At 39.8% G+C, this 27,537-nt stretch overlaps 1 protein-coding gene across 1 annotated transcript in view; it reads right to left on the bottom strand.

The window, feature by feature from the left end:
- The window catches only part of LOC109926836 (transcription factor SOX-11-like), a 28,996-nt gene extending 8,049 nt beyond the window's left edge, over nucleotides 1-20,947 (bottom strand). The window contains exon 1 of the mRNA XM_020526684.2: nucleotides 20,819-20,947. Coding sequence (XP_020382273.2) covers nucleotides 20,819-20,947 — 129 coding nt within the window. The remainder of the gene's footprint in view (nucleotides 1-20,818) is intronic.
- Nucleotides 20,948-27,537: the final 6,590 nt, after the last annotated feature.

The raw sequence follows: 27,537 nt of genomic DNA, 5'->3' as shown, positions 1-27,537 counted from the left end.
ATCTCAAAGGCTGCCTTGGAGGACGCTTACTCGAAGGTCGGAGGCTGAATGTCCCTGACTGCTGAAGTGCTCCCCGAATGGGATGGAACATTCCTGTTTGGTGATTGTTGTGCGGTGTCATAGCATCTGCATGGTCTCACCAATGTACCATGCCTTGGGTATTCTTGCCTGCAGCATATGAGATAGACAACATTGGCTGCGTCACACGAGTATCTGCCATGTACATGGTGGGTGGTGCTCCCACATATGATGGTAGTGTCCATGTCGATGATCTGACATGTCTTGAAGATGTTGCCGTTGCAGGGTTGTGTGGTGCTGTGGTTGATGTTGTCCTGAAGGCTGGGTAGTTTGATATGAACGATGGTCTGTTTAAGGTTTGAAGTGGAGGCGCAGGGATGATTTTGGCGCGATGTTCGTCATCATCGATAATGTGTTGAAGGCTGCAAAGAACATGGCGTAGTTTCTCCGCTCTGGGGAAGTAGTGGACAATGAAGGGTACCATGTCAGTCATGTCCTCTGTCTCTCTTCTGAGGAGGTTGTTGGAGTTTTTTGCTGTGCCACGTCATTGGTTGGAGATTCAGTGCAACAAAGAAGTCTTACTCGAACTTGTGCACTGCAATATGTCAACATTTTCATGCAACGCTATACACCCGTTACATCAAAAACATTTCTTTCCTTTGGACTCAAGGTGAGGAATCACTGAAATGACTACACAACAATATCAACAAGTTTCATTCCATCATCCAGGCTTACCATGGACTACTCTTTAGAATCAGTCTCATTCTTGGACACACGCATCTCCATCAAGGATGAACACCTCAGTACCTACTCTAACGCAAGCTGACGGATAATCTCATGATGTTGCATTTCTCTAGCCTCCACCCTAAACATGTTAAAGAAGCCTTCCCCTCCAGACAAGACCTGCGTATACACAGGATCTGCTCAGTTGAGGAGGAATGCAAGGATGCTCCAAGGCATGGTATATTGGAGAGACCATGCAGACACTCTAACAACAGATGAATGGACACTGCGCAAAAATAGCCTGACAAGAATGTTCCCTGTTGGACTATAACCTGGTGTCATGTAACTTCTGACTTTGTCCACCCCATTCCAACACTGGCACCTCTACATCACATATACAAGAACAGCAATATGTCGATCTCCTTGACTGTTCAGTGCTGGCAACGATGAGAAACTACCTGGCTTTCTGACTGTGTTAAAAGGCAAGGCAGAGATGCTGTGTGTGTAAGGAATTGCAAAGTGAGTAAAAGCAAGCTAAGAGCCCCTGAGATGCACCCTGTGCAGATGCATGAGATGTCTGTGTGTCCCTTTGCCCAGAGCAACCTGGAAGGTGCATTGCAGTGTAAAGTATCACTGAGGTCCAGAAGGACACTCCATTATGGTGTGCTGAGGCTGGAGCTTTCCTCATGCTGACTTCTGCGGATGGAGGATGGAGGCAGCTGCTGGGACCGTGGAGTGTGCTGCACGATGATAGTTACTGCTGGTTAAGGTGGGGGCTCTGAAAAGACACTGCCAAGCTGCTCAGACCCTCAAGTCAGGAATTGGTGCCATCAAGTTTCTGACTGGTGCCTGGAAGAATTGTAGAGCAAAGAGGTGAGATTAGCTAACAACAAGAAACAAATATATGGAAATAGGGTCCATTTTGCTAACTAGTGAAACATTAAGGAGAAAACTGTGGACTTTGTTTCTTGATGTCTAGAATCGCATCAATCATACATGTTTACATAGGATTACATTGTTCCATTCTTGCTACATTTTCCTAAATTACCTACATCATTCAGACGCCGGGAAAATTCTGCTGATTTTTATTACAGTGATTCTTAAGTAAGATAAACTGGTGTTTCTACAATGAATTTCCTGACTACAGAGCATGCCACAGTGTTTTACAACTTTGAAATGTAGTGTTGTGTACCATTGACAAGATGCACTGCAGAAAATCACCAAAGTTCCTTAGACAGCACGTTCCAAACCGACGACCACTTCCATCTAGAAGGACAAAGGCAGCAGATACATGGGAACACCACCACCTCCAAGTTCCTCTCCAAGTGAATCACCATCCTGACTTGGAAATATATCACTGTTCCATCACAGTTGCTGGATCAAAATCCTGGAATTCCATCCCTAAGGGCATTGTGGTCTATCTACAGTGCATGGACTGCAACAGCTTAAGAATGTTCAATAAATGTTGGCCCAGCCAGCAACGCCCACATCCCATGAATGAATAAAGATAAAAAGAACACAATTAACATAGCAGCTAATTTTTACACAGCAAACAGTAAGATGTTAACTAGATATTCTGTTCCAGTGATTTTGATTGATTGATAACACTGGGGATAATTTAATTGTTTTTCTTCAAAGTAGTGTCATGGGATTGTCTATATGCCACAAGACGTTAGACAAGGTGTTGGTTTCAATATCTCATCCGACAGACAACACTTCACACAAAATGCAGCACTCCCACAGTACTGCACAAGCTCATCAGCATAGATTTTTGTCCTCTAGTCTTGGAACATGACCCAAGTCCACAAGCTTTGAACTCAGATGACAGCGTTATCAAGTTAGCCACAGTTGACACAGAAAACAGAAGTTCAGTTATTTTCAATGAAATCCAATGTTGGTTGAAACTGTTCAGAGCCAGATTCGAATGGTTCACTGTTTTTGTTACAAATCTGTGCAAAGGACATTAGTTTTTAGGAGATTTCTGGTAGGACAGTGGAAGGAGAAGATTGTATCTTTATTCTCCATTTCCTCCCAAATCCTTCCTTAGTTCTGCAGGAATGCTGCAACATTTATATACTCCAAACTTCACTCTCTTCACCATCCATGCACAGTGGCAACTGTGTATACCATCTACAATGCACTGCAGCAACGTACCAAATCTCCCTATACAGAACCTTCCAAATGTGCAAAGTGTACCTCCAAGAAGGACAAGGGCAACAAATGCATGGGTAAAGGTTCTCCTTCAAGCCACACACCACCCTGATTTGGAACTTATATTGCCATACCTTTGCTGTCACTGGGTCAGAATCCTAGAACAGCCTTTCTAACAACACTATAGACATACTGACATCCTAAAGATTGCAGCACTTCAAGAAAGGCAGCTCACCTTGTCAAAAGCAATTAAGTATGGGCAATAAGTGCTGGCCCAGCCGGTGATGCCAACATTCCATGAATAAATGTTTTTAAAAAGTGAATTTTCTGAGTGTGCACCTATAGGCTCTTCGGTCACATAGGGCATCTCAGTTAAAAATTAACTTGCCCTCAACTAGCAACTACAGATGCTCAATTCCATCAAAGGTCACAGGGTGGGATTCTACAGTAGAAACACTGTCTGCTTTCTTCTTCACTAATGTAAGGACATGAATGGTTATTATAGTGTCCCTGTACCATTGAGAACCACTGAGTACACCAGGGATCAAATTTGAGACTATTCTTTACAAATCTAGCTTGCTATCAAATCATACACTTTTGGCAAATGACAAGCAGTGTTTGGATAGCCTTGAGAATAACCTGAAGAGTTTAAAAAAACACAAATAAAAATGTTTTTTAAAAATTTGAGTATAAATTAGAATTGAAAATACTACAACAAATGTGGAAGAATCTTGAAGTTAAAACTAGATTGCCTCAAGGCACTCAGTGCGACAATAGAGATGATGCAGGAGAGATACATGAGCTGTTCATATTTGTGTCTGTGGCAAGGTCCATCAGAGAGAGTGCAAGTTACTGTAACCTTTTGGCTAATTATTTGCTGAGAAATGAAAATCTTAAGTTGCAAAGAAAATAATCGGTGCATTATAAATGCCACTCATAGTACAGCATTAATAATATTCATATGATTTATAATAATCTTTATCACTGATATAGTCATCTATAAATACCTCATTACATATAGTTGACTATACAATTAAAATGGACCATATGATTGTGACGTTACATAAAAAATAATTAGTAATTCAATTCATTGTGCTAACTAGGGTAGAAAGTAGTAGGAAAACATCCAGCAAGAGAAAAAATGATTTGAGCAATCAGATTTGATATTTATGTGGCGGGGGGGGCTGTGTTGCTGAGGAGGATCAGAACATTTTACTTGACATTAGGGCGGCACGGTGGCTCAGTGGTTAGCACTGCAACCTCACAGTATCCCGGACCCAGTTTCGATTCCACCCTCAGTAACTGCCTGTGCGGAGTTTGCACGTTCTCCCCCTGTCTGTGTGGAGTTTTCACGTTTTCCCCATGTCTGTGCAGATTTGCTCCAGTTTCCACCCACAGTCCAATGTTGTGCAGGTTATGTGGATTAGCCATGCTAAATTTCCCGTAGTGCCCAAGGATGTGTAGGTTAGGTGGATTAACCGTGGGAAATGCTGGAGTACAGGGAGTAAACTTGGGGGTGTATGCTGTTCGGACGGTTGTTGTGGACACAATGGGCCGAATAGCTTGCTTCTGCACTAAAGGGATTCTATCATTTGTTATTATGCATTCTGTTGGAAGTGTAGAAGACTAGGCTGGATTACAAATAAAGAGCTGTATACTGACAGGAACTCTGTTGGGAGAGTACTGTACTTCATTGACTCCAACTTCGTAACACTATATATACAATCCAAAAAAAACTCCTTTGTGAAAGTGGAGTATAGGTAATGGTAACTTATTTTTGTAAGGCCTTTCAGACACAGAAGAAAAAAGTACACTCCTTTCTTTGGTTATATTGAGTTTAATCTGGCTTTCCACTTTAGTGCTACTATTGCTATCTAACCTGTTCTAAAAATCTTATTCAATAGTAGGTTGATTTATTTAAATAAAGCAACTGAGCCACTGAATAAAGGGACCATGAATGTAAATCATCGACCATGTCGGGAGGTAACAATGAGTTGGTGACAATCTACTCCACAGTCTAGGGGCTGTTCAAAAAGTGTATTCGCCCAACACTGGGACTGAGATTTGAAAGTGTACAGAACATAAAATATCTTCAGTGGTGGGTAGAGACTGCGAGGAGGCAAGGTTACCCAAATCATACAGACAATACTTTCAACCTTTCAAAAAATATTATCTGCTTATATCCTCTTACTGTTTTTCTAAAATACCATGTGAATGTTTTCATCTTCATTAAAACAGAAATTTTGTTACGTCTGACAAAGGCACAGAACATTCTGGAGCTACACAGATAAATCAGTGAAGATTGGGAGGTAGGGAAGGTTAATTATTTGCATTCCCATTCTCAGAACTAAAAATGGGAATGTGAATAAGAATATTGCTATAGTCAGGAAAATGTACAGAGGTAGAAACAAATTTTGTAATATTGAGATCTCTGGCTTAATTGTTGACAATTTCGGACAAATGCTTTCCTCAGCTTTCCCCAGGAGGTGTTTCACTATATAGTCTTCACACCTCAAAGCCAATTTTGGGAATACAGATTTACAGACAGCCCCTAAACAGCAGCTTGACTTGCTCTCCATCTTTGTAACCCTGCACTACGACCCTTCTGGTCAGTAATTTACATGTAGATAAAGGAGTAGCATTCCTGCTATAATGGCTTCAGGTCCTATTGCAGCATTAACTTGTGGTTTGAATAAGAAACCTCCCCTCTCTCCCCCTCCCCCACTCCTTCTGCACCATTCTCTGAGATGGATGATTGGGGAGGCTGGGTTGCTGTTTCACAGACTCCTTTACTGTCCCTTCAGTGGCCAATTGCATTTGGTGTTTGAAACTTCTCTACTACAAAATGATATGACGGTTTTTTTTGTTGTGACACAACCTTACTTTTCGTTTTACTAACCTAGCATCTGATCTGGAGTAATTTGAGCATTACTGAATTTTGGTGAGTCTGATTGGTTTCAGCTCTAATCTTGAAAATGTCCAACATTTTAGTATTTTGTAACTTTTAATAATTTTGCTGTCTACTTTCCCATGGACAAGTGCGTGTTACAAGTTTACATTAGGATAGGGATTGGATGTGAAATTCAATTTAAAACAAAAGCCATCTTAAGATCTGATCTGTGAGAAAAAGATACTTGATGAGCAAGGATGAAGTGTGGTTTATGTCAATTTGTCCAACAAATTCATTGAAATTTAGTGTAAGGCATTGTGTTGTTTCCAGGTAGAGAAAGCATAAACTTTAGTGGAAGCCAGATTTCCCTCTGGTTGGAAAAGAATGCAAAAAATAAATCTTTCTTTTGCTAATTCTGATTTATGGACAAAATTGTAGGAAATGTGCACTTCCTGAAATGTCAATAGGAAAAATGAGAAAAACTCAGACAATTATATTTTAACACAGCTACACCAATAATTGACATAGCTAGTTGAAATCTAGCCATGGAAGGACATTATTTATGTTGAATGGCTTAATATATATATCATTTAAGACATATTTAGGTAGGAAGAGTTGTGTTTTGATATGCCTGAGTACTCATAGTTCTCTTGTGTTGAACAATGCCAATCTCTAATGATCTAATGTATTGAGGGACGTTAAAAATGACATTCATTGTTACATCATTCTAATCCCTAAAAAATTTACTCACTGCACAAGGTTGTTTTATTTTTAATTTGTAAGATGAGTGTACAGAAATAGTTGAAGATGCAGATTATTGGAAAGCTTTATTTGGCATCCAATGAAAGTAACCTTTTACTATGCTTGTTAATTTTTTTCACACTATTATTAGACACCGTGGAGTAAAGCTTTTTGAAATCTCCTTGTCCAGTAGGGACTTTCTGACAACAGGCAAAATCTTATCTACACTGCTTCCGAATGGATAAAAAAAATTCGGGACTGCATGTTTGTGAGTTGTTTTCTTTGCTGGCTATGTATGTGGCCTCTAGCACAGTCTCACAGAATCTTCCCCACAAGTGTCCAAAGTTGCATTCTAGGCCTTTCAAACAATATCTTATGAAATATATTTTACAATAATTTTTCACCATAAGTGTCTTATCTTAATATTCTTGTTGATAAATGTTTATTAAATCTTACAGTTTCTGAAAGTATTGTTATATTAACACTGCATTCATATCAAGTTTTTGTTTCTGCTATATTTACGGAACTATGAAACCAGCTCACTTTAAGCATGTTTCTTGCATAAAATTAGAATTGCTGTTTTTACTCGTGAAACAATTTGATTATTAAATGTTTCATAAATCTTCTTGGAATGTGTCAGTGATAACTGCATATCCATAAGGCATGTGAGAAGCAAAGTATGATTTATTTTACAAATGCCATGGTTAACATTGTTACTATTGGCACTGCTTCTTCAATAAGAAGCAGATGTATTATTGCTTTTGGAAGATAATGGGAAGAATACAGAGTTTGATTTCATTATTATTTCCTGAAAATATGGAAACCTTGCCCTAAATCTATTTTGGGATCCTTCATCATTTTCTTTCTGGTTACCATTTTTAATTTTTCTACGTACTGGCTTCCTGTTTCTTTGGAATTCTAATTTTCATTCACTTCAAGTATGACCAGAATCATTGCCATCATACTGCCAGTGGGAAGGTTTTCTCAAGTCCCTATGATTTGTCATCGTTTTCAAAGCCTTGGATTGGAGAATACCTAAAATAAGTGCAAATGTTTTTTTTAAATATATCAGCTTCTCGCCACTTAAGCATGACTGCATTTACCACGATAGATGCATTTTCTTCTCTCAGTCTTTTCAACCTTTCAGTTGTGCTGCACTGAAAGTTCTTCAACTCCCATCTTCAATGTCATCCCTCTGTCAGTCCTTTCTACACACGTATATTCTATGAACATTGGAGAAATTCTAAGCAGAAGATTCTGTGTGAAGTGTTAGCAGCACACACGTATCATGGCCTGGAGCCAAAACCTGATCTTTCCTTTGCTCAGCTGAACTGCTGGAGTGCTGCAGATGGCCTGGAAATGAATGGACGGCGGTGGTTTTATGGACATTTTGAGCTACATGGAAAAAGCTTCAAACAAAAGGCAGCAGATTGTAAACATGTGGGAAGCATCAATAAAAGACCCAGAGATACCAATAAACACATTACGAGGTTGCACTTAAACCTATAAAAACATCCTCGTTTGAATCACCACCCATTCTCGGTTGCTTCTTTAATAAACTAAAACTAATTTGCATCCCTTTGTTTTATCTTTAGTCCTTAAAATCTTCCTTTTAACTTGTTTTTCTCCCTTCCTGAGGAAACAACAAAAATACATAGCCATTTAAGCATCGCCGTGCTGTCTTGCAAATCACTTCCTTGCACGTGTTGTCAACTCATAAAACTGAAAATGGATCCTTTCGAGTTTATCTGCGTGAAATATTTTAGCGATTTCCACCAATAGACTCATCCTGTTTGCCCACTTTCTTTATAAATGAAGCGAAGAATTTATGGCTTCTCATTTCAAAATTTCAATCAAAATAACAAAAAGAAAACATAGGAAGTAAAATGTTACAGGACAAACAAATGCATTTTAAATTATTCAGTGTCAAATACTTTGCGAACGTTGAATAGAAAAGAAAGCAGTTTATTTTTTTCCCAATTATCTTTCTGCTTTACTGAGCTAATTTTATTCTGTAAAATTGTAAATATTCAACATAGTATTGGAGTGCACTCTGATGCTACTAGTTTTTGCATTGTTTTGATGTAACGGTGAATTTATTCCAAAAACAAACCTAACAGCTTGTGTAGCTTTGTTGAAAATGACAAATTCAAAGGAAACGCAAACTTTTGAAAGCAAGTCATACTGTATGTAAGACTGACTCGGTTTTATTTTTAAAAATCGAGAATATTGTTCCTCAGTTTATTTTCCCCGGATCCTTTCGTGCTAACAGGTAGAGGTTAAACATTTGACCGTTTTGAAGACCATTACTAACGTCGTTATCTCCTGGACCTCATTCTCTATAACTCTGATTCTGGATTGATACATATTGCTCTGTTCCTTCACACAGGAAAAGTGATGCTACATGATGCTTCTCTCCGAAATCCCATCTGTCTTTCTGCCTCTCTCCCTTCAAAAGCATTGCAAATCAACCATCATTAAGTACTTGCCTTAACTTTTCCCTTTCAGTTTCTTTCTCAGAACATTCTGTACTCCATGATGGTAAATGTTCTAAGCGATGCGATAGAGACACTATAGATGGAAGTTGTTGTTTAGCCACTGAATTGCAGGTGTGTGAGTGCCCTTTAGGATTTGGTAGCTGTATCATTTTTAATTCCCCAGCTAGAATCTCCTGTCCCTGCTCATTGGCTGTTCACAATGGTCAGCCAAAGATCAAAGACTGGGTGAGTTTTAGATATCTTCAATGTGAATTTCCTCACAACACTTTCAAACACAGCTCTTTCTGATCCTTTCCTTTTGAGTTTAAATCAGCCCTAACTTTTCAATCCCTATGGGATGCTACATTTCAAGAATGTGTGGGATACTCATTGATTTCGCATTTCTGCTATGAAATGAAATGTCGCGTTGCAAACTTGTCATATTCAGGCAAAATTAAATCCAATATATTCACAATAAGTTAATTACACAGAATCAAAAATATATTGTAACAAGACATTGATGCTGGGAAACAAGAAAAGAAATATAGTCCACAAGAGGTATTTTCTTTGAGTATTTCCCTTACATGATTGGATTAGTTGCAAGACGTTTGGATACAACAACTTTTCAAAGGCTAATGTGATATTTGTTTGTGGCCAGAGTAAAATCTCTATCTACTGCTTGAAGTCCAAGTACCACTGCTAGATATTGAAGCAGAGTTAAATAAAGTAAATTAAAATTGTGCATTATCTTTGTGTCAAAACAGGCCTCTCAAGTTACAGGAATGAAGGCCAATCCAATAAACATCTTCTAATCATGTTGGTCCCAGAGATAATGAATTAGTTTCTCTTCTCAGTTTATAAATTTGTATCCATTAAAGTTTCTGGGAAGATATAAATTATACTTGACATAACCAGCGTACAAACAATAATGAAAGACAAATGCGAGTGAAAACGTGGAGTAAAATTAATGTCTTGTTAAATTCTCTGAGGCAAAGAAAAATAGAATGCAGAAAAACTGACTTTTAATTCATAATTATTGGTGGCTAAATTGGTGGGATCATTGAATAGTATGACATGGGAAAAATCTGTGCAGTCCAGTAAGTCCACATTGGCTCTCCTGAAGAATGATCCAGCGCATCCCACTCTCCTACTTTTTTCCCATGTATTCCAGAAATTTTTCTCCATTAGGTATTTATGCAATTTCCTTTTGCACATTTGGATTGAATCTGTATTACCATCCTGTCAGGCACGGCATGTTCATTACTCGAAAAACACTCACAAAGGTGGACACCATCTAGAACAAAGCAATGCACTTATTTGGATCAATCAATCACTTTAATAATTTAATCCTTCTACTACTGATATAAAGTAGCAGCAGTATGTAACATCGACAAGATGCTCTGAGGAAATTCACCAAGACTCGTTAGATAACACCTTCCAAACTCAAGACCTCATTAGATAGAAAGACAATCAATAGATACATGGGAATACTACCACCTGCAAGTTCCCCTCCAAGCCACTCAACATCCTGATGTGGAAATATATTGCTGTTCATTCACTGTCGCAAGGTCAAAATCCTGGAATTCCCTCCCTAAAGGCATTGTGGGTCAACCTACAGCACAGAGACTGCAGTGGTTCATGAAGGCAGCTCACCACCATCTTCTCAAGGGCAACTAAGGACGGGCAATAAAAGCTGGCATTGCCAGCAATACAAAATAATAATTTGACAAATTCCCTTTACTCGCTATGTCAGAACATAATGTGACATTGAGTTTCATTTTCAATATTAAAGATGTTAATAAGCCGAAGCTTTGGGTGGCAACAAATTAGGAGATTTTCCTCCATAATTAGGATTTCCTACAGAACATCAGTGACTCATTTGCAATGGAACAAAATCAACAACAACTTCTATTGATTTTGCACCTTTAACGGAATAGAACTTGCCAAGGTGTTTCACAGAAGCATTATAACATTTGACACTGAACTATAAGGACATATCAAGGCCGGCAACCACAGGTTGGTCAAATAAGTAGTTTTAAGAAATGTCTTAACGGAATAAAGAATGTTGGCAGGGTACAGAGGGTTAAGATTGAATTTTAGAATTTAGTCCCAGATGGCTGATAATGGTGGGGTAATTAAAGCCAGGGATAAACATGAGGCCAGAAATAGATGTGAGCACATATCTTAGAAGGCTGCGGCACTGGATGGGATGACAGACACGAGGGGCTGGGCAGCCATTGAGGGATGTGAAAACAAGTTTGAGAATTTTAAATTCCAGGTTTGGACTGTGAGCCAAGAGAAATCAATGAGTGCAGAGGTAATGTGTGAATGGGGCTTGGTACATAAGCTCATGTGCAGCTCAAGTATAGGACTACCTCAAATGGATATGGGCTTCAGCAGAGAAATGCTGAGACAGGGTTAAATCTGCACATTGTTACAGTGGTTAAATTGAGCATATTTAGTGATGCTATGAATATTTGACCCAAAGCTCATTTTGGGTGTCAGATATGACACCACATTTGTGAACAACTTGGTTTAGTCTCAGAGATAGTCATTCGAGTGAGCGATGGAGTCAGTGACAATTCTGGGCATTTGGATGATCAAAGGTCCTTATAAATTCAAGCCACAAAATCTGACAAACTATTGCAGTGAAACAATTGGAGCTAAACAGCCTCATGCTCTACACAAGGGTGACTGACTTTTGTTTGAAATTCACGTAAAACAAAGCAGCAAAAAAATCTATAAAAATGCTGGAAATCTGAAATATAAGCAAAAAGTGCTGGAGAAACTCAGCAGGCCTGACAGCATTGTTGGAGACAGAAACCGAATTAATGTTTTGAGTCCAATGACCCTTCTTCAGATTTACAAGACTGATCTTAGAGACAGACCCGACCAATTTTTCAAAGTGACATGGCCTACTTAAGCCTGGTTGAGTACTGGGCTTTTTGTATATCACTGTGGCTACCCTCTTCCACATTGTCTGAGAAAATATTGCCAAGAAAGACAACGTGGGACGTTCAGGATGAAGAGAATGCTAGTTGGGGAGACATATCGGTATCTTCTACATGTGTGTGCACTAATTATTCACACACAGGATATTCACTCACAGGATACATTGATCTCATTCACAGTCACGGGTTTACTGTTTGCTTTTTCTAATCATTTATGATTTCATAACAAAGAGCTTTGGGAATTAAACAGCAGGATTCCATGGCTTTTTTTTTTACAAATTGCAACACTTCCTGGATTTTTGATAGAAACAGAAAAGCAAAATTTCCTGGTTGGGGGAGGGTGTTTTGCTCCTGTTAGAAGCAACATCTCCATCATTAGAGTTTAATTAAAATGCTTATAATTATATCTCGACTGGAAATTAGAGTCTCCATCTTTCCTGTGGGTGGTTGCTTTATGTTTAATCAGTTATTGGACAGGTATATTGCACCAAGGATATTTACCCTTTGTGTACTCCCTCTACACTACATCTTTCAGTTTGTAAACAACATAGAAACCAATTTGTATTTTCAGTTAAACACCTTAGCGTAGAATATTTCTGAAAACAGTGTTTTTGAAAAGACTTGTCAGATTAAAACTGATGTGAATTGAATGTTATGCAGTAACTTGGTGCAGTACTGCAGCAATGTATCAGTCTCACTGATCTTGTAAGGGTCTGGTTGATATTTTAGAATATTGCAATCAAATAGGGGAAACTGGAAAATATCAATTTGCAGTTCTCTTAGAAATTGGAATACCCAGGAATTTCTGAAGGGAGAAGCTCACAAATGCCTTGCTTTTCTTGAATACCTCGTTGCCAATTCATTGCCAAGCTCCCCTCCCCCAGTCCTTCCTCCATGTCTTCCAATCCCCCTCCCCCACTCTCTGGGGATTACAAAGAGCGAGTGCATAATAGCTTCGTATTCAATAGAATACAGCAAAAGATTTCACTGATCCATGGTTTTGGGGAGGGGGGTTACTCAACCCAAATTGGTGAGATTACTTCATACAGAACGACTGACTTCCTCTCCGTCACAATGCACTGAAAAAATCGTTCGAAAAGCTTCCAGTCTGATACGATTCCATGGTTATTTGCATGAGCCTGCTGATCTCTCGTGTTAATTTGCACAATTGTAAGGGGTTTCTTTTCACTTCTGGGATGTGGGTTAGAATTTGGTCTGAACGTGAAGGATGGAAATCTCCTCCAAATGCACTTCCAGAGGAGTCTGCTGCAAAATCATTTCAGATATGGAGTAATCTGGGCCTTGGGAGGTTGGGGCTGAGCTGCATTCATGGAACCTTTAAAGTGAGGTGTTAGCAATGTCTGTGGCCTGGGAATCTGAGATCATTGTCGGGGTGAGGGGGAGAGGGTGCTACAGGTACTATCACAGCCTATCACTGTCCAAATGAATTTCCAAAGGGGTTGAGGAGATGAACTCCCAGCTCCTCTTCCTGCTGGAAGTCCTTCCTTTTTCCACTTCCTTCCCGTTAGCTGTTTGTCACATTTTCCTGCATATTTTACATTTCAAATAAATCAATTACTAACACTTTGAGCACTGGACGTTTTTTAAAACAGTTTAGAAAATCTGCCCCCTGTCAATCACATCAACAAAAATCAGAATTTGGTTTATGTTATCGCCCAGTATTATAAACAGGAATTTGGGAAAGGTATGAAGCCACAACATTTTGCAATGATCCAAATAAACTGGAAACTTAGGGTTTTATTTATTTGTTGCTATCAGAGCACGGGCAGGCACAGTCCAGTTCTATTGATCCTATTAGCTTCTTCAGCCAATGTATGCAGTAAGTCAATGTATGTCACTGAACTTAAATTTTTTTCCTTTCACTGATCTTCACATTTCCTAAAGGTTGTTGTCACATTTTCCCAAGGGATCATTTACTGGTATTTTTAGCACATCAGTTTTTGGTGATGTTGTTCTTGTGATGCTCTACTGTGTTTTACCGTAATAATTGAATCGTGGAATTATTTATTTTTAAGATTTGATAAAAGAAAATCTCTGTTAATGTGGTCAGAATGTGCCTGAATGATGCACTGGGTGTCCAGGACTATGGCATTCTCTGGTTGGGACTCAGCAAAGGTGGAGTCTTCATACATGAGGCACCAAGTAGATTCCCTGATGGGTCCTGCTGACAGGCTCTTATCTCTAATTTCATTCCCTAAAATTCACACTTAATGTGCTTGATTGGATTGGTTTTAGTCACATTGAGAGATTAAAAAAAAAATTTCGCTTTTTGTTCTTTTATCGCTCCAAGGAGATTGGTGGCATCTGTAGATGAGTTATAGCACAGGTTAGAGAACTGAATGGTCCTTGTCAATCCAGTGTGGTCATATCTTCTCTCAAAAGGTCATGAATTTTTGGAATCATCTACCATATGGGTAATCAGTCATTGATCTCTTTCAGGACTGTGATCAAGAAATGTTGGGCAATAAAGGAATTAAAAGAAATGGGGATAGTACAGGACGGTGCAGTTGTGTGACAAGATTAGCCATGATTTCACTGAGTGATAGAGCCAGTGCTGCTGGCTAACTCATCCAATTCATATTTCTTATGTTTTTGATGCTTTTGTTAACCGTGGTAAATAGCCAAGCAATGTTTAATGTGGGACTGCATGATTTGTCCTCAGTTCTACCAGAACTGAGATCAGAAGCTACATACACAAGTCGCATCCTTACACAGGAACTCTGTAAGCCATGTACAACATGGGCCCTTGGGATAGAAGCCACACTCACCTTGAACAATATCAGCAACTTGAGGGGGCGAGGGCTACTTAAAGTCAGGGTCCACAAGGTCCCTGGGCAAGGCCCTCAGTGGTGTGTCTGGTTTGAGAGTAGAGCCTGGGTTCTATCCCCAGGACCATCCAAAATCCCGTCCCTCGATTAGGTCCTCAGGCCCTTCTCTTCCCCTGACTGAGATTCCTGTCCCTCATGGCCAGTGCACAATGAGCCCTATTCCATTTGTACTCTTCGTCATAGGCAATTATCCTATACTCAGGGATACCTGCTCTACTTCCCACTTCATCTGTCTCTATGGGGATTGTGAGCTAGACTCCCCTTTAGAACAACCAACATTGTACACCATCTTGGGCGGGGAACAATGCTGTTTTCAAAATTAACCCTTTCTGAACCATTACCTTACACAACAATGTGCAATGATTCCGCATTCCAAATCTGAGGCTGTTGTTACTGCTTTCAGTACTGTCCTTGGATATGGACTCCCTAACCAGGTGGAGGGGGGCCTCAGGCTAATTAACATCTCTCCAAGCATTAAACGGGCCAACCGACAGGAGCTAGGATGGACAACCGCAGACATTTGCATTTGGTAAGGGGGTGGGGATGAAGCAGGGGGTTTGCAGGACCCCCACTGATATGTACAGTCTCAGGTTGTTGACCTGGAGCACAGTGTTAGAGCAATTTAACACCTCACATTATTTCCATACAAAACAGAGAACATAGTTAGTGGGAACAGCACCCAAAGAAAGACCAGCCTACTAAACACAACTCTAATTAGCAGTTAACTCAGAATTCCTCTTTTCTGATGTGAGAGTTGGAATATTGTTAATAAGTCCACACCAGAAACATTACTGATGTTGAGCATGACTGGACCTGGCTGTAAAGATAGTGTTGCTCTGAGTGGAGCAGCAACATACGCTGAGTGGTTAGAGATTACATTGGCTGTTAGAAGTGATTGAGAATGTTGCCACCCCTCAATCAGGAATTATCCACCAATAATCAGGTACCGCTATTGCACAAACAGTTACAAATGTAACTACCCAATTAAACTACCAAGAGAAACAATTTGCCTTGCTGACTGCTATTCAGGACAAAAGCAATTCACACCAGGTTTTGTCATCAATAAGAAAATAACTGTTTACTGTGAACGAATTTATTCTTATTAAATGGCAAAAAAAAGCATTACTGATTTGCTACTATGTGACTTAAACTGTACCCCTTTAAAACCTGAAGTCCTGTTTCATTCATGAATAAGACAGACAAAAGCAGATAGTTTGACATAAATATTACGGGTGGAAAAACATAGAGAGAAAACACAAATTCCAATGATCAAAGTCCAGAACACAAGAGGTGGGATGGGTTAATTCTCACAGCTTTTGGTTTTTGTTTTAATGATGATGATTCATTGTGCTGTCTGATTGATCTTTGATTCAGTAGCAGTTGGATGGACTTGGTCTTTTCGAATTGGCACTCTTTCTGCTGAGTCTCTGGGTATTTTGTTTTTTCCACTCAGAGAGAGAGAGAGAGAGAGAGAAGAGCTGTTTCTCATTTGAAGTCTACAGGATGTCTCTGGGTGCAATGTACTTACAGGTCAGTGAAACTGCAACTTGAAAAGCAAATCCAAAAGTTTGTTGCTAAGCAGTTTTCCCTAAACTCAAAGATTCCTGGCGCCACTTGGTCTCACTCAGTATCTGCCTCACTGTTCCGGAATGTAATATGGTCTTGTGTAGTTGAGGTGTATACCTTAAGTGACTTGGAGACAATAAGGACTGCAGATGCTGGAAGCCAGAGTCTATGGGTGTGAGGCTGGAAAAGCACAGCATGTGTGGAGCAGGTAAGTCAATGTTTCAGGCTGAAACCCTTTGTCAGGACTGACGAAGGGTTTTGGCCCAAAATGTTGGCTTACCTGCTCCTCAGATGCTGCCTGACCTGCTGTGCTTTTCTAGCCTTATATTGATAGACTCTGTACACCTTAAGTCCCCACTTGACTTTCAAGTAGTAGAAATTCTACCAGTACTATTCCTAAATATAGCAATGTCCAACTTCCATTTTCCAATGTACAGTCTAAATGTTCCCTCGCAGTATTTTGAGCCTCCTCTCCCCCCATTGAGTTTCCTGAGTATTTGGCAACTGGAAATGAAGGTGGAACATTGTAAACCTGGGGTCTGTGCAGAGAAATGCAATTAGGCTGATTCTTAGGGTGAAATCTTTCCCTCCCAGAAGTAATAGGGATGTTGGTGGAAGGGGTTAGATAATCTAGTGGCATGGCATCAAGGAAATACCCAGCTCATTCCTGCCTTCGGGATAAGAAGGTTCAAACTTCACCTTCCTGCCTTGCTCCCAATTGAGGTCTTTATGTTGTCCATTAGTGGCCAGTTAAGAGACTGTTTATGCCACTTTCACAATTAGTTTTGTTCCCAGCAAGTAAGACCAGAGACAGCCTTTCTGATTGGGCAAGTGGAGTGTGCTGCATGGATAGGGCATTAATCTGTCCCACTCTGGATGGGAGGGTGCAAAGAGGTGTCTGCTAAAAGTAACTGGCATGCTCTTACCTCCAATCCCCTCACCCCAAGCCAGCCCCTTCCCATCCTGTGTTCACTCCCCCCGACTCCAGAAAGGTCACAGACTGTACTCCCTACTCCGAGAACTTCACTGTTGCTGTTCCCTCAGCCGCCTCAGCTTCTGAGGAGGTGCTGTTAGTCACCAAGCCTCCTGGCCTCTCATTGGCCAGCAACTTCACACAGGGTTTGACATCAATGTCCCAGGAAGTGATGTGCCAAAAATCCAATTGAGTGACCAATTAGGTGACTAATAGGCACAAGCTCAGGTGGGTTTCCCCAATTGTGGTGGGTGTTTGGATTGAAATACAATTGTATACAAATGTCTGCACCAGTCTGCTGTAGTCATGTGACCTTTTCCATACGGTACTCTCCTTGTAGGCAGACATCTTAAGCTTCACTTCAATAAAATCCTTGTGTTGAACACACTATTGTATTGTACACTCAAAACATAAGGTGTCTGACATGCTTTGACATCAATATCTAGAAAATGAACCAAAAAATTCCACTCTTTGTGCTTAGGCCTGAGGTATAAGGAAAGACTGGAGCATGTTGCGATTTTCGTGTTGCACTGGAGCTACCTCATACCAAATATGAGGCAATAAAGGAATGGTAAAGGTGAATTCAAAATATACCTTCAAATTATACCATGAAAATAAGTCCATGCACAGGCTCAACTCAGTAAAACATAACAAGCATTGACATCTATAAATTCTTCAATAGAGACAGAAACCTGGAATAACTTGAGGAGCAAATAAATGTTACAACTAGGAGAGTATGAGGTTGGTCTGAATGGATTAACTCAGTTGAAATAAATATAAGCGGCTTGTGAAGCAGCTCCAGTCTTGTCAACTTACAATCAGCAAAAACATGTTCCATGTGCAGAATGTGACATTGACTGATGAAGTGCAACCAAAATAAAAGCTATTGCTGAAATTATTGTGCCATGGGGTTGGAGGGACTGAGTCTATTTTTGGAGTAAGGGGAGAAAAAGGAGTAAGGGAAAGAGAGGATAAGTGGGAGAGAGAGGGAGGTCCAGAGTGACTGAAACTGAAAGAGGAAAGTCTTTTTGCAGATGGTGGAAAAGTGTCGTCTTTGTTTCCATGGAGAGAAGACGGCAATAATAATTATGAACATATTCTGGACATATTTTAAAATAGTGTCTGCCCTGTGCAATGTAACTTCAAAAAGAGTAGTTTTGCTTCCAAAGATTGCTTGTAGGGAAACCAGCCAGGGTTAAAACTATTCTAAACGTGCAAGACAAATGCAAAATGTGTAGGAACATGTTTATGGAATTTGTTATTAAATTGAATGTAGTTTTACTTTATGAAAAAGGCATTTTCTCCAGCTGAGGTTATTATTATTATTAAAGAGGTTTTACAAATGCTCAGAGAATCATTATGTAGTTAGGCAGAATCAACATGGGTTTCGCAAAAAATAAATTACGTTAGTCCAATTTATTAGTGTTCCTTGGGGAAGTAACAAGCAGTGTGAATAAAAGGGAACCCATGGATGTGGTGTAATTGCATTTTCAAACAGCCTTTAAAGAGATGCTACATCAAAAGATTACTACAGATGAGAAGAACATATTGTGTAAGGGAATATATTAGCATGGATCAAGGATTGGTTAGCTAACAGAAGGGAAAGAGTGGAGATAAACGGTTCTTTTTCAGATTGGCAAGCTGTAATTAGTGGTACCTCTCAAGGGTTAGCTATTTACAATCAATAATAATGACTTGTATGAAAAGACTAAATTTGTGGCAGCTAAATTTGCTAATGACATCAAGATAAGTTGGAAAGTAATTTTCTCTTATTCATTTATGGTACATGGGTCAGCATTTATTACCCGTCCCAAGTTGACCTTGAGAAGGAGGTAGTGAGCTGCCCCCTTGAACCGCTGCAGTCCTCCTGCTGTCGGTTGACCCACAATGCCAATGGGAGGGAATTCCAGGATTTTTATCCAGTGACAGTGAAAGAACAGTGATATATTTCCAAGTCTGAATGCTGAGTGGCTTGGAGGGGAACTTGAAAATGGTGTTGCTCCCATGTATCTGCTACCCTTGTACTTCCAGATGGAAGTGACCGTGGATTTGGAAGGATTTGGATTTGGCTGTCTGAGGATCTTTGGTGAATTTCTGCAGTGCATCTTGTAGATAGTACACACTGCTGCTACTGAGTGCAAGTTTGTGGATGCGGTGCCAATCAAGTGGACTGCTTTGAAATGGATGGTGTCAAGCTTCTTCAGTGTTGTTGGGGCTGCACTCATCCAGGCAAATGGATGTCTTCTAAGTCACCAAGACTTAGAGCACCTGCAAAGGTATGTAGACAGGTTAAGTGAGTGGGCAGGAACTTGGTAAATAGAGTATAATGTGGGATCATGTACTTGTCCACTTTGGTAGGAAGAATAGAAAAGCAATATGTTATTTAAATGGAGAGAGATTGTAGAACTCTATAGTGCAGAGGTATCTGGATGTTCTGGTACATGATGTTAGCCTGCAGGTGCAGCAAGTGATAAGGAAGGCAAATAGAACATTATTGTTTATTGCAAGGGAGAATGCAATATAAAAGTAGGGAAATTTTGATGCAGCTGTACAAAACCTTAGCGAGACTACTTCGGGTGTATTGTGTACAGTTCTGGACTTTATTTGAAAAAGGATATAATTGTGTTAAAAACAGTTCAGACAAGTTTCAGTAGCTTCATTCCTGGAATGACGGGTTATCGTATAAAGAAAGGTAGAACTGATCGATCCTATACCCCATGGAGTTTAAGAATGAGAGTTGATCTTATTAAAACATACAGTTTAACCTTAAGAATAAGGAATTTTACAATGGAGGTAAGGAGAAATGATTTCTCTCACAGGGTTATTAGTTTACGGAATTCTCGTCCCTATAGGGCAGAAGATGCAGGGTCTTTGAGTTTACTGAAGGCAGTGTTGAACAGACATTAGATAGACAATGGAGTCTAGGTTATGGGGCCAGACAGGAATGTGGAAATGAGACCACAGCCAGATCAGCCGTGATTTTAATCACATGCTACAGATGCATGAAGGGATTTGTTTTTATTCCCGAACATGATATATGGGTGTTACTGACTGGCCAGCATTTATTGCCCATCTCAAACCACCCTAGGGAAGGTGGTGGGGCACTGCTGTTTTGAACCACTGCAGACCATGTGCTGTAGGTGGATTCACAATGGTGTTTGGGAGGGAATTCCAGGGTTTTGACACAGCCCATATCAGGGAGCTCAAAGTTATTGGGTGGGATCTTCCCAATCCCTGAATGATGTAGGCATTGGTGAGAAAGTTGGGAGGATCACATGAGATGGCCAATGAGGAGTTTCTTGACGTCAAGAGCAAAAATATTTCAGCCAACAAATTAAACAGTGAGACAAGATTCTTGCTGGGGAGCAGTGAGAGATCTCTTTACATGCATTAACATCTTATTATAAGGTCATCTCTTCTCTGGATGGAGACAATTCCCGACATGAAAGTCCGAGCAGATTCTGGTGACTCAAGTTCACCTCTTGCTCTTCCAGACTTCCATCAATCTCCAACATCTCAGGGCACACTCCATGGGCAATAACCGCGCACACCTCACTGCCCACAAAGAACCCCAGGTACCTGTCGGCAGAGTGAGTGCCAATTACCATTTGCCCAACATGTCTGGGGTAATTGACAGGAACCTTGTGGGGCAGTTGTAGATTGCCAGCACTTGACCGGGTGTCTGGCTGGACTTTAAAGATGGTGCCAGGAATCCCTGGAGGTCTCGGCAGTGGACAATATTTCCACCTGTGGCAAATGGGAGAATATGATGAGCCACTGGCGCACGGTGCGTGAGAAATGAGAAGATTTTTCGAAGACAGCATGAGATAACTCACTTCTGGTCATTGAGCGAATCCTGCCATGCAGCCCATTGTCTTTTATTCTTCCCACAAGAATTGTCCTCTCTATGCCATTCCATCCATATTACTCGCCACGGCTCCATCACTCTATTCACATCCTTCATGCTCCATTTGACACTAAGATGAGCTCCCAACAGCACATCTGGGACAAAATTATTACCAGTGCAGGTTAGTTAAGGAACTAGCATGGATTTCTTAAGAGAAAATCATGTTGAACTAACGTAATGTAGCTTTTTGATGAGGTAACAGGGGGTAGGTTGATCAGAGAAGTGCTGTTGATGTACTCTGCATGGATTCCCAGAAGGCATTTGATACAGTGGTGCATAACAGACCTGTGGGCAAAGATCGACCTCATAGTGGTTGTAACAAGGTTGGCCAGGTGGACCAAATAGAATATGAGTTCCCTGATTGGGGCTTTAACTGGTCCAGTCAGGGAGCCCTGGCTGACAGATATAAACAGGAGTGTCAGGGGTTCTGAGATAACAAGGTGTAGAGCTGGATGAACACAGCATCTGTTCACTGTGAGAGTTGGCTCTGAGGGAATGGGATCAGTGTCCACGTGTAAGTAAAGGGTGACTTGGTGATGGGATATCAGCCTCTGTGGAGTTACTTCATACCTCATGGAAGAAATGACAACTTGAATATAGAATTGGCTGTGTGGCAGGAAACAGAGTGTAATATTCAATGGAATTTTTTGAGAAGGTTTGTGGTGAAGTTTCTTGGATAATGAGCAGTTTTGACAATGCATTGAGAACAGTAGTTTGCATCATGGGTGACTTTGCTTTTGTTTCTCTGATTTCTGCCTTTTTTTACAATTCTTAGATGGTGCTAGAGAGTGGCGACACTTAGCAGTTTGCACTGTATTCCTGTACTCAAGTACATGTGAGGATAAAATCTAATCTAATCTAATTTGGGTAATTCGGTGTAAGTGATAGTGCCTGCAAATATGTGTTTTTGTTCTTCTATATGAAGTAGGGATGTTTGAAAGGAAATTGTACAAGTGTGCTTCACTGTTTGTTCTGCTACACGGAGACATTTATCTTACAACCGGTTCTAATAAGGCAGGGTACAACCCATTTTGTCTCCTCTGAACTTGTCGAAGATGTTTGCCTAATGGAAAGAGTCACTCCCTGAACCGAAATTATTCAAACTGAACTGCAAATGTTCTGAGTGGCAATTAGAATCAGAGTCGAGAAGCTGTACAGCATGAAAACAGACCCTTCGGTCCAATTCATCCATGCCGACCAGATATCCTAAATAAATCTAGTCCCATTTGCCAGCATTTGGCCCATATCCCTCTAACCCTTCCTATTCATATACTCATCCAGATGCCTTTTAGATTTTGTAATTGTACCAGCCTCCACCATTTCCTCTGGCAGCTCATTCCGTATATACACCACCCTCTGCATGGAAAATCCAAGGTCTCTTTGTCCAGTAACACTCCCCAGGGCCTTACCATTAAGTATGTAAGTCCTGACCTGATTTACCTTTATATAATGCAGCACCTCACATTTATCTAAATTAAACTCCACCTGCCACTCCTTGGTCCGTTGGCCCAGCTGATCAAGATCCCATTGTACTTTGAGGTAACCTTCTTCGCTGTCCACTACATCTCCAATTTTATGTTATCTGCAAACTTTCTAACCATACGTCTTATATTCACATCTAAATCATTTATATAAATGACAAAAAACAGTGGACCTTGATTTTATTTTTTGTGGGGCTGAAGGAATGCTAACAAAGGCAAATTTATTAGAAAGTTTCCTTAATAAGATTTCAACTATATTTCTATTTCAAATCGATTCTGGGGTAAAATGGTAGAGGTGACAAATGGACTCAAACAGCACAGGTGGATCTTTATTGGTGATGGGATACCAGCCTCTGTGGAGTTATTTCATATCTCATGGAAGAAATTACAACTTGAATATAGAATTGGCTGTGTGGCAGAATAGATGGATATTTATTTCAGAATAGGTGGACCTTTATTTCAATCGGATCAAATGTAACATGTGTTACTCACTCACTATCACCCTGCTACAGTGTTGAGCAAGGGCAAAATCAAGCATTTTATTTTTGTAGAGGACATGCATAGACTTTGCCCAAGCAGCAACGCACAGACATTTGTTAGGTAAGAATTTTCAGCCAAAATGTGAATGTTTGAAGTCTGGCACTTCCTTCTCCCCAGCTGTCAGTGTTTCAGAGCTGATATATTGAACATATCAATTTAGAAGCGTGGGCCTGCTTCCTGCTGTTTGGGGCCAGATATGCTGTCAATATCCTCCTCCTGCTGGGCACACAATACTAAAACTCAGTTATACTTGAGGATGTTAAAAAAAGTTAAGATTTATTTATGGTTGACATAGCTGAGATACGATTTAACAGAGGTAAGGTGTGTTTCAGATTGACCTTCACTTTAATTTCAGTGAGCATTTATTACTAATGTCAATGAAATTTCCATCAATCCACGCTAGATTGATGTCACACAGAATGGAAGTGCAATTTCTGCTCCACATTCATGTTTTATTTGCCACATTTTGTGTACCTCTGGGATACCGCAAAATTGCATTTTATGAAAGGAAGCATGGGGAAGAAAAGCAGGACCAGACAGGGAGAAGAGAGTGAATTCAGTTTACTCTATTTAGAAGCAAATCCTTTTCCCAGAAGTTTTCTCTTGGTGCTTCACAACTCAAATCATTGAGAGTTTGACCTGGAATGCTACACAACTGTTTTAATTTCTGACTGTGTTCATCAGAAGCTGCTAACTCAGGATTTGGAATACAGAACCATTGTCTATTCTGAAAGCGTTATGGTTGAAGATTACATTAAACCATGCACAATCTGAAGATGTCATACAGTCTTATATGGGGAAGAAGAAATCTAGCTCAGATTCTGATGTAGACAGATATGCCATCATTGGCTCCTGATAGTTTTACTTATTATGGGTTACTAACCAATGTAACCTGTACCTATTGCTACTGTACTATAAACTACGTTGTGTAAAGACAAGTGTCCTTTCTAGTTAGTACTTACTAGCAGTTCATCGTCCACCACAGTTAACCAAACAGGCTCTCAGACTCAGCACAGAGAGGAGGATTGCTGGCAGCTCATGACCCCAATCAATAGCTGGAAGTGCTTGCTTCTGCAACATGTACAACATGGTGATCAGCCATTAGATTGCATTTGTTTCAATGCCCAACTACATAGTGACAGCAGTGGGCATCACTGCTTCAGTATCACTAAATAACAATTGTGGAAAACATCCATTGGAACCAAGAGAAGAACAATTTGGAAAAAAAGTGTGTTTACCACTTTAAAGACCTTACCACGTTAAGGATATTCAGATGGTCAGTCAGCAGCCGAAAGGATTTGAACTAACAAGTAAGCAGCAGAGTTCATAAAAAACCCCTATGTAGAGTTACAGCATAGTTATTTTACAAAGTTTAAAGGTTTATTAGAAGAAAACAATACAGTACTTTTACAATACAGAGTTTAGAGATCTATAAGAAGAGAAATAACAGCGTATTGCTACATTGAACTCTTTAAAACCTTGTAAAATGAACCAAGTAAATGAGCATTACTATGCAACAGAACTAAAAATTTGCTTGGCAGAGATTTCAGCATTCAGGGTATTATTAAATTATTATTAAATTTTTACCAAGGTCTTAGCATTAGGAACATTGTGGAGCAGATTAGGTGCAACAGAAGAGCAATTTAAAAACTTGTGACAATGTCTAACAGAGAGGATGTTTGGAAGTCATCTAAGATTTTAAACACTATGGTTCAGCTTGTAAGAGGCAGAAAGCATCTATATTTCTCACAATCTCTATTTTCTCTGCAGGAGGTGTAAAACCATCATTTTAATTGCAAAATTAAACAGAAAAACCCCTATGTAGAGTTACAGCATAGTTATTTTACAAAGTTTAAAGGTTTATTAGAAGAAAACAATACAGTATTTTTATAATACAGAGTTTAAAGATTTATAAGAAGAGAAATAACAGCGTATTGCTACATTGAACTCTTTAAAACCTTGTAAAATGAACCAAGTAAATCAGCATTACAATGCAACAGAACTAAAAATTTGCTTGGCAGAGATTTCAGCATTCAGGGTATTATTAAATTATTATATTGTCAATTTTTACAGATTAATGGAAAACTGTAACCAGGGAGCATTGGAAACAGAATTCATAAGGGGATAGAATTATTGTTGGAAATATTGATGAGTCTTTACCAGATTTATTATAGTGTAAGGAAGATGTGACTTTGGAAAAAGCTATTCAGATTGTGCTGGAAGCAGAAACCAGGAAGATTTGTAGAGAGATTGTTATGGACTAGACCAAATCCCCTTCAAATATATGAAGGAGATAGCCTAGACTCTAACTTTTATCTTATTTAAAGGCAAGTGCAAGGTGCTGTGTTCCAGATATAATTTGATTGTTCAAGCTACTCGGCTTTAAGCAAAACACGCTTTATTCTTATACCTAGTTGAAATACACACAAAAGAAAGCAGAATTGATATAACTTTAACTCTGTTGGAAAGCTTAACAGAATAATAGATTATTTAACTACTAAACAGCAACTGTTCCAATATTGCAATATCCCATTAACACACCCTTGGCAAAAGCAAATTGAGTAAAATAGATCGTCTCACATGCGATGTTTCTCCAGTCCAGGAGAAAAGAGCACCAAGAGAAAATTCTGGCAAAGAGAGAGAACTCAAGCTTTTTACTGTAGCCAAGAGAGATGTATAACACCTTCCACAGCCAATTTTTATTTTCATTTTCATTTGTTAATTTCAAAACCCCAGCAACCGAAAACTAAACTAAAACCTGAGTTCTGTGGGAGCCTGACTCCACCCATTCATGTACTTTTATTGTTCTAACTTCAAAAAGAAAAAAACCCAGGGCCTCACTAGCTGTTTACTATATCGGCTTGTAGGAGAGAACTTGGCACATCTGTTTTAAAACCTGACTTCAAAATGAAACCAGGACAAAATACACCTTTCAAAGCCATAGTGTTGTCACAAGATACCACGAGAAGCATGACCTTACCATAGAAGAACCACAGAATCAAGTATAAACACATGATAAACCAAATACAAAGAGAACACCAAACAACAGATACTAAGGTTTAGTTTCAGTGCTGTGGATCAAAAAAACCTCGCATGTACAAGCAGTGCCCAGCTGTGATAAAAAAGTTGATATCCATAAAGCTATGAATCATATCCAGTTGATGTGCTGGAGTAGAATGCAGTTAGAGAAGGTAAAAGATGGTCGTGGTTATATAAATTAAGAGCTCAATAATTGAGCTATCACCATTAGAAAAGATAACTAAAGCTTTCCTTGGTGGTTAAAATGACTTGAGTTTACAGAACCCGTTTATGTCAATGGACAACTCTTGATTTTAAGCTCTTGATATAGGAATGAGTGTCACTGTCATATCAGTTCAAATGCCATGGCTGACGAAATGGAAGCTGCAGCCTACAGGCATGAAAATACATGGCCCAGAATGGTAACCAGCAGAACATTTCATTGGGCTTCCTAGATTCATGGCAAGGCCAAGAAGGAGAACAAAATCTTAAGGTGGCATCAAAGAAATGTTTCATATGTCTGAGAAGAACCAGTAATCAACCAGCCAAAAGAGGCTCAAGCAATTTTAACAAGAACAAAGCAGAGACCAAGAATGTGCACAATTCACCAACATTACTTCGAAGAACAGTCAAAGTAAAAGTCCAGTGATTTGACTGAGAACACTCAGCACCAATAACATAGTGGAGGCAATGGCCGAGTGGTATTATTGGGGTGGCATGGTGGCTTGGAAGTTAGCACTGCTGCCTCACAACGCCAGGGACCTGGGTTCGATTCCACCCTCGGGTGACTGTCTGTGTGGAGTTTGCACATTCTCCCCATGTCTGTGTGGGCTTCCTCCCACAGTCTAAAGTTGTGCAGGTTAGGTGGATTGGCCATGCTAAATTACCTATAGTGTTTAGGGATGTGTAGATTAGGTAGGTCATAGGGGGATGGGTCTGGGTGGGGCCCTCTGAGGGTCGGTGTGGACTTGTTGGGCCGAAGGGCCTGTTTCCACACTGTAGGGATTCTAAAAAAATCACAATCATGGGTAATTTACTACTGCGCATTAGAGGAGTAGTTACTCCAGCTTTCCTTTGGGAAGATGTCTTGAAAAGGACAAAGTCAAAAGTCACACGACACCAGGTTATAGTCCAACAGGTTTATTTGAAGACACAAGCTTTCTGACTTCACCTGATGAAGGTACAGTGCTCCAAAACTTTGTGATTTCAAATAAACCAGTTGGACTATAACCTGGTGTCATGTGATTTCTGA

The sequence above is a fragment of the Rhincodon typus genome, chromosome 27 (genome assembly GCF_021869965.1).
Source record: "Rhincodon typus isolate 14 chromosome 27, sRhiTyp1.1, whole genome shotgun sequence".
NCBI classification, from domain to species: domain Eukaryota; kingdom Metazoa; phylum Chordata; class Chondrichthyes; order Orectolobiformes; family Rhincodontidae; genus Rhincodon; species Rhincodon typus.
This window is presented reverse-complemented; position numbering and strand designations above follow the sequence as displayed.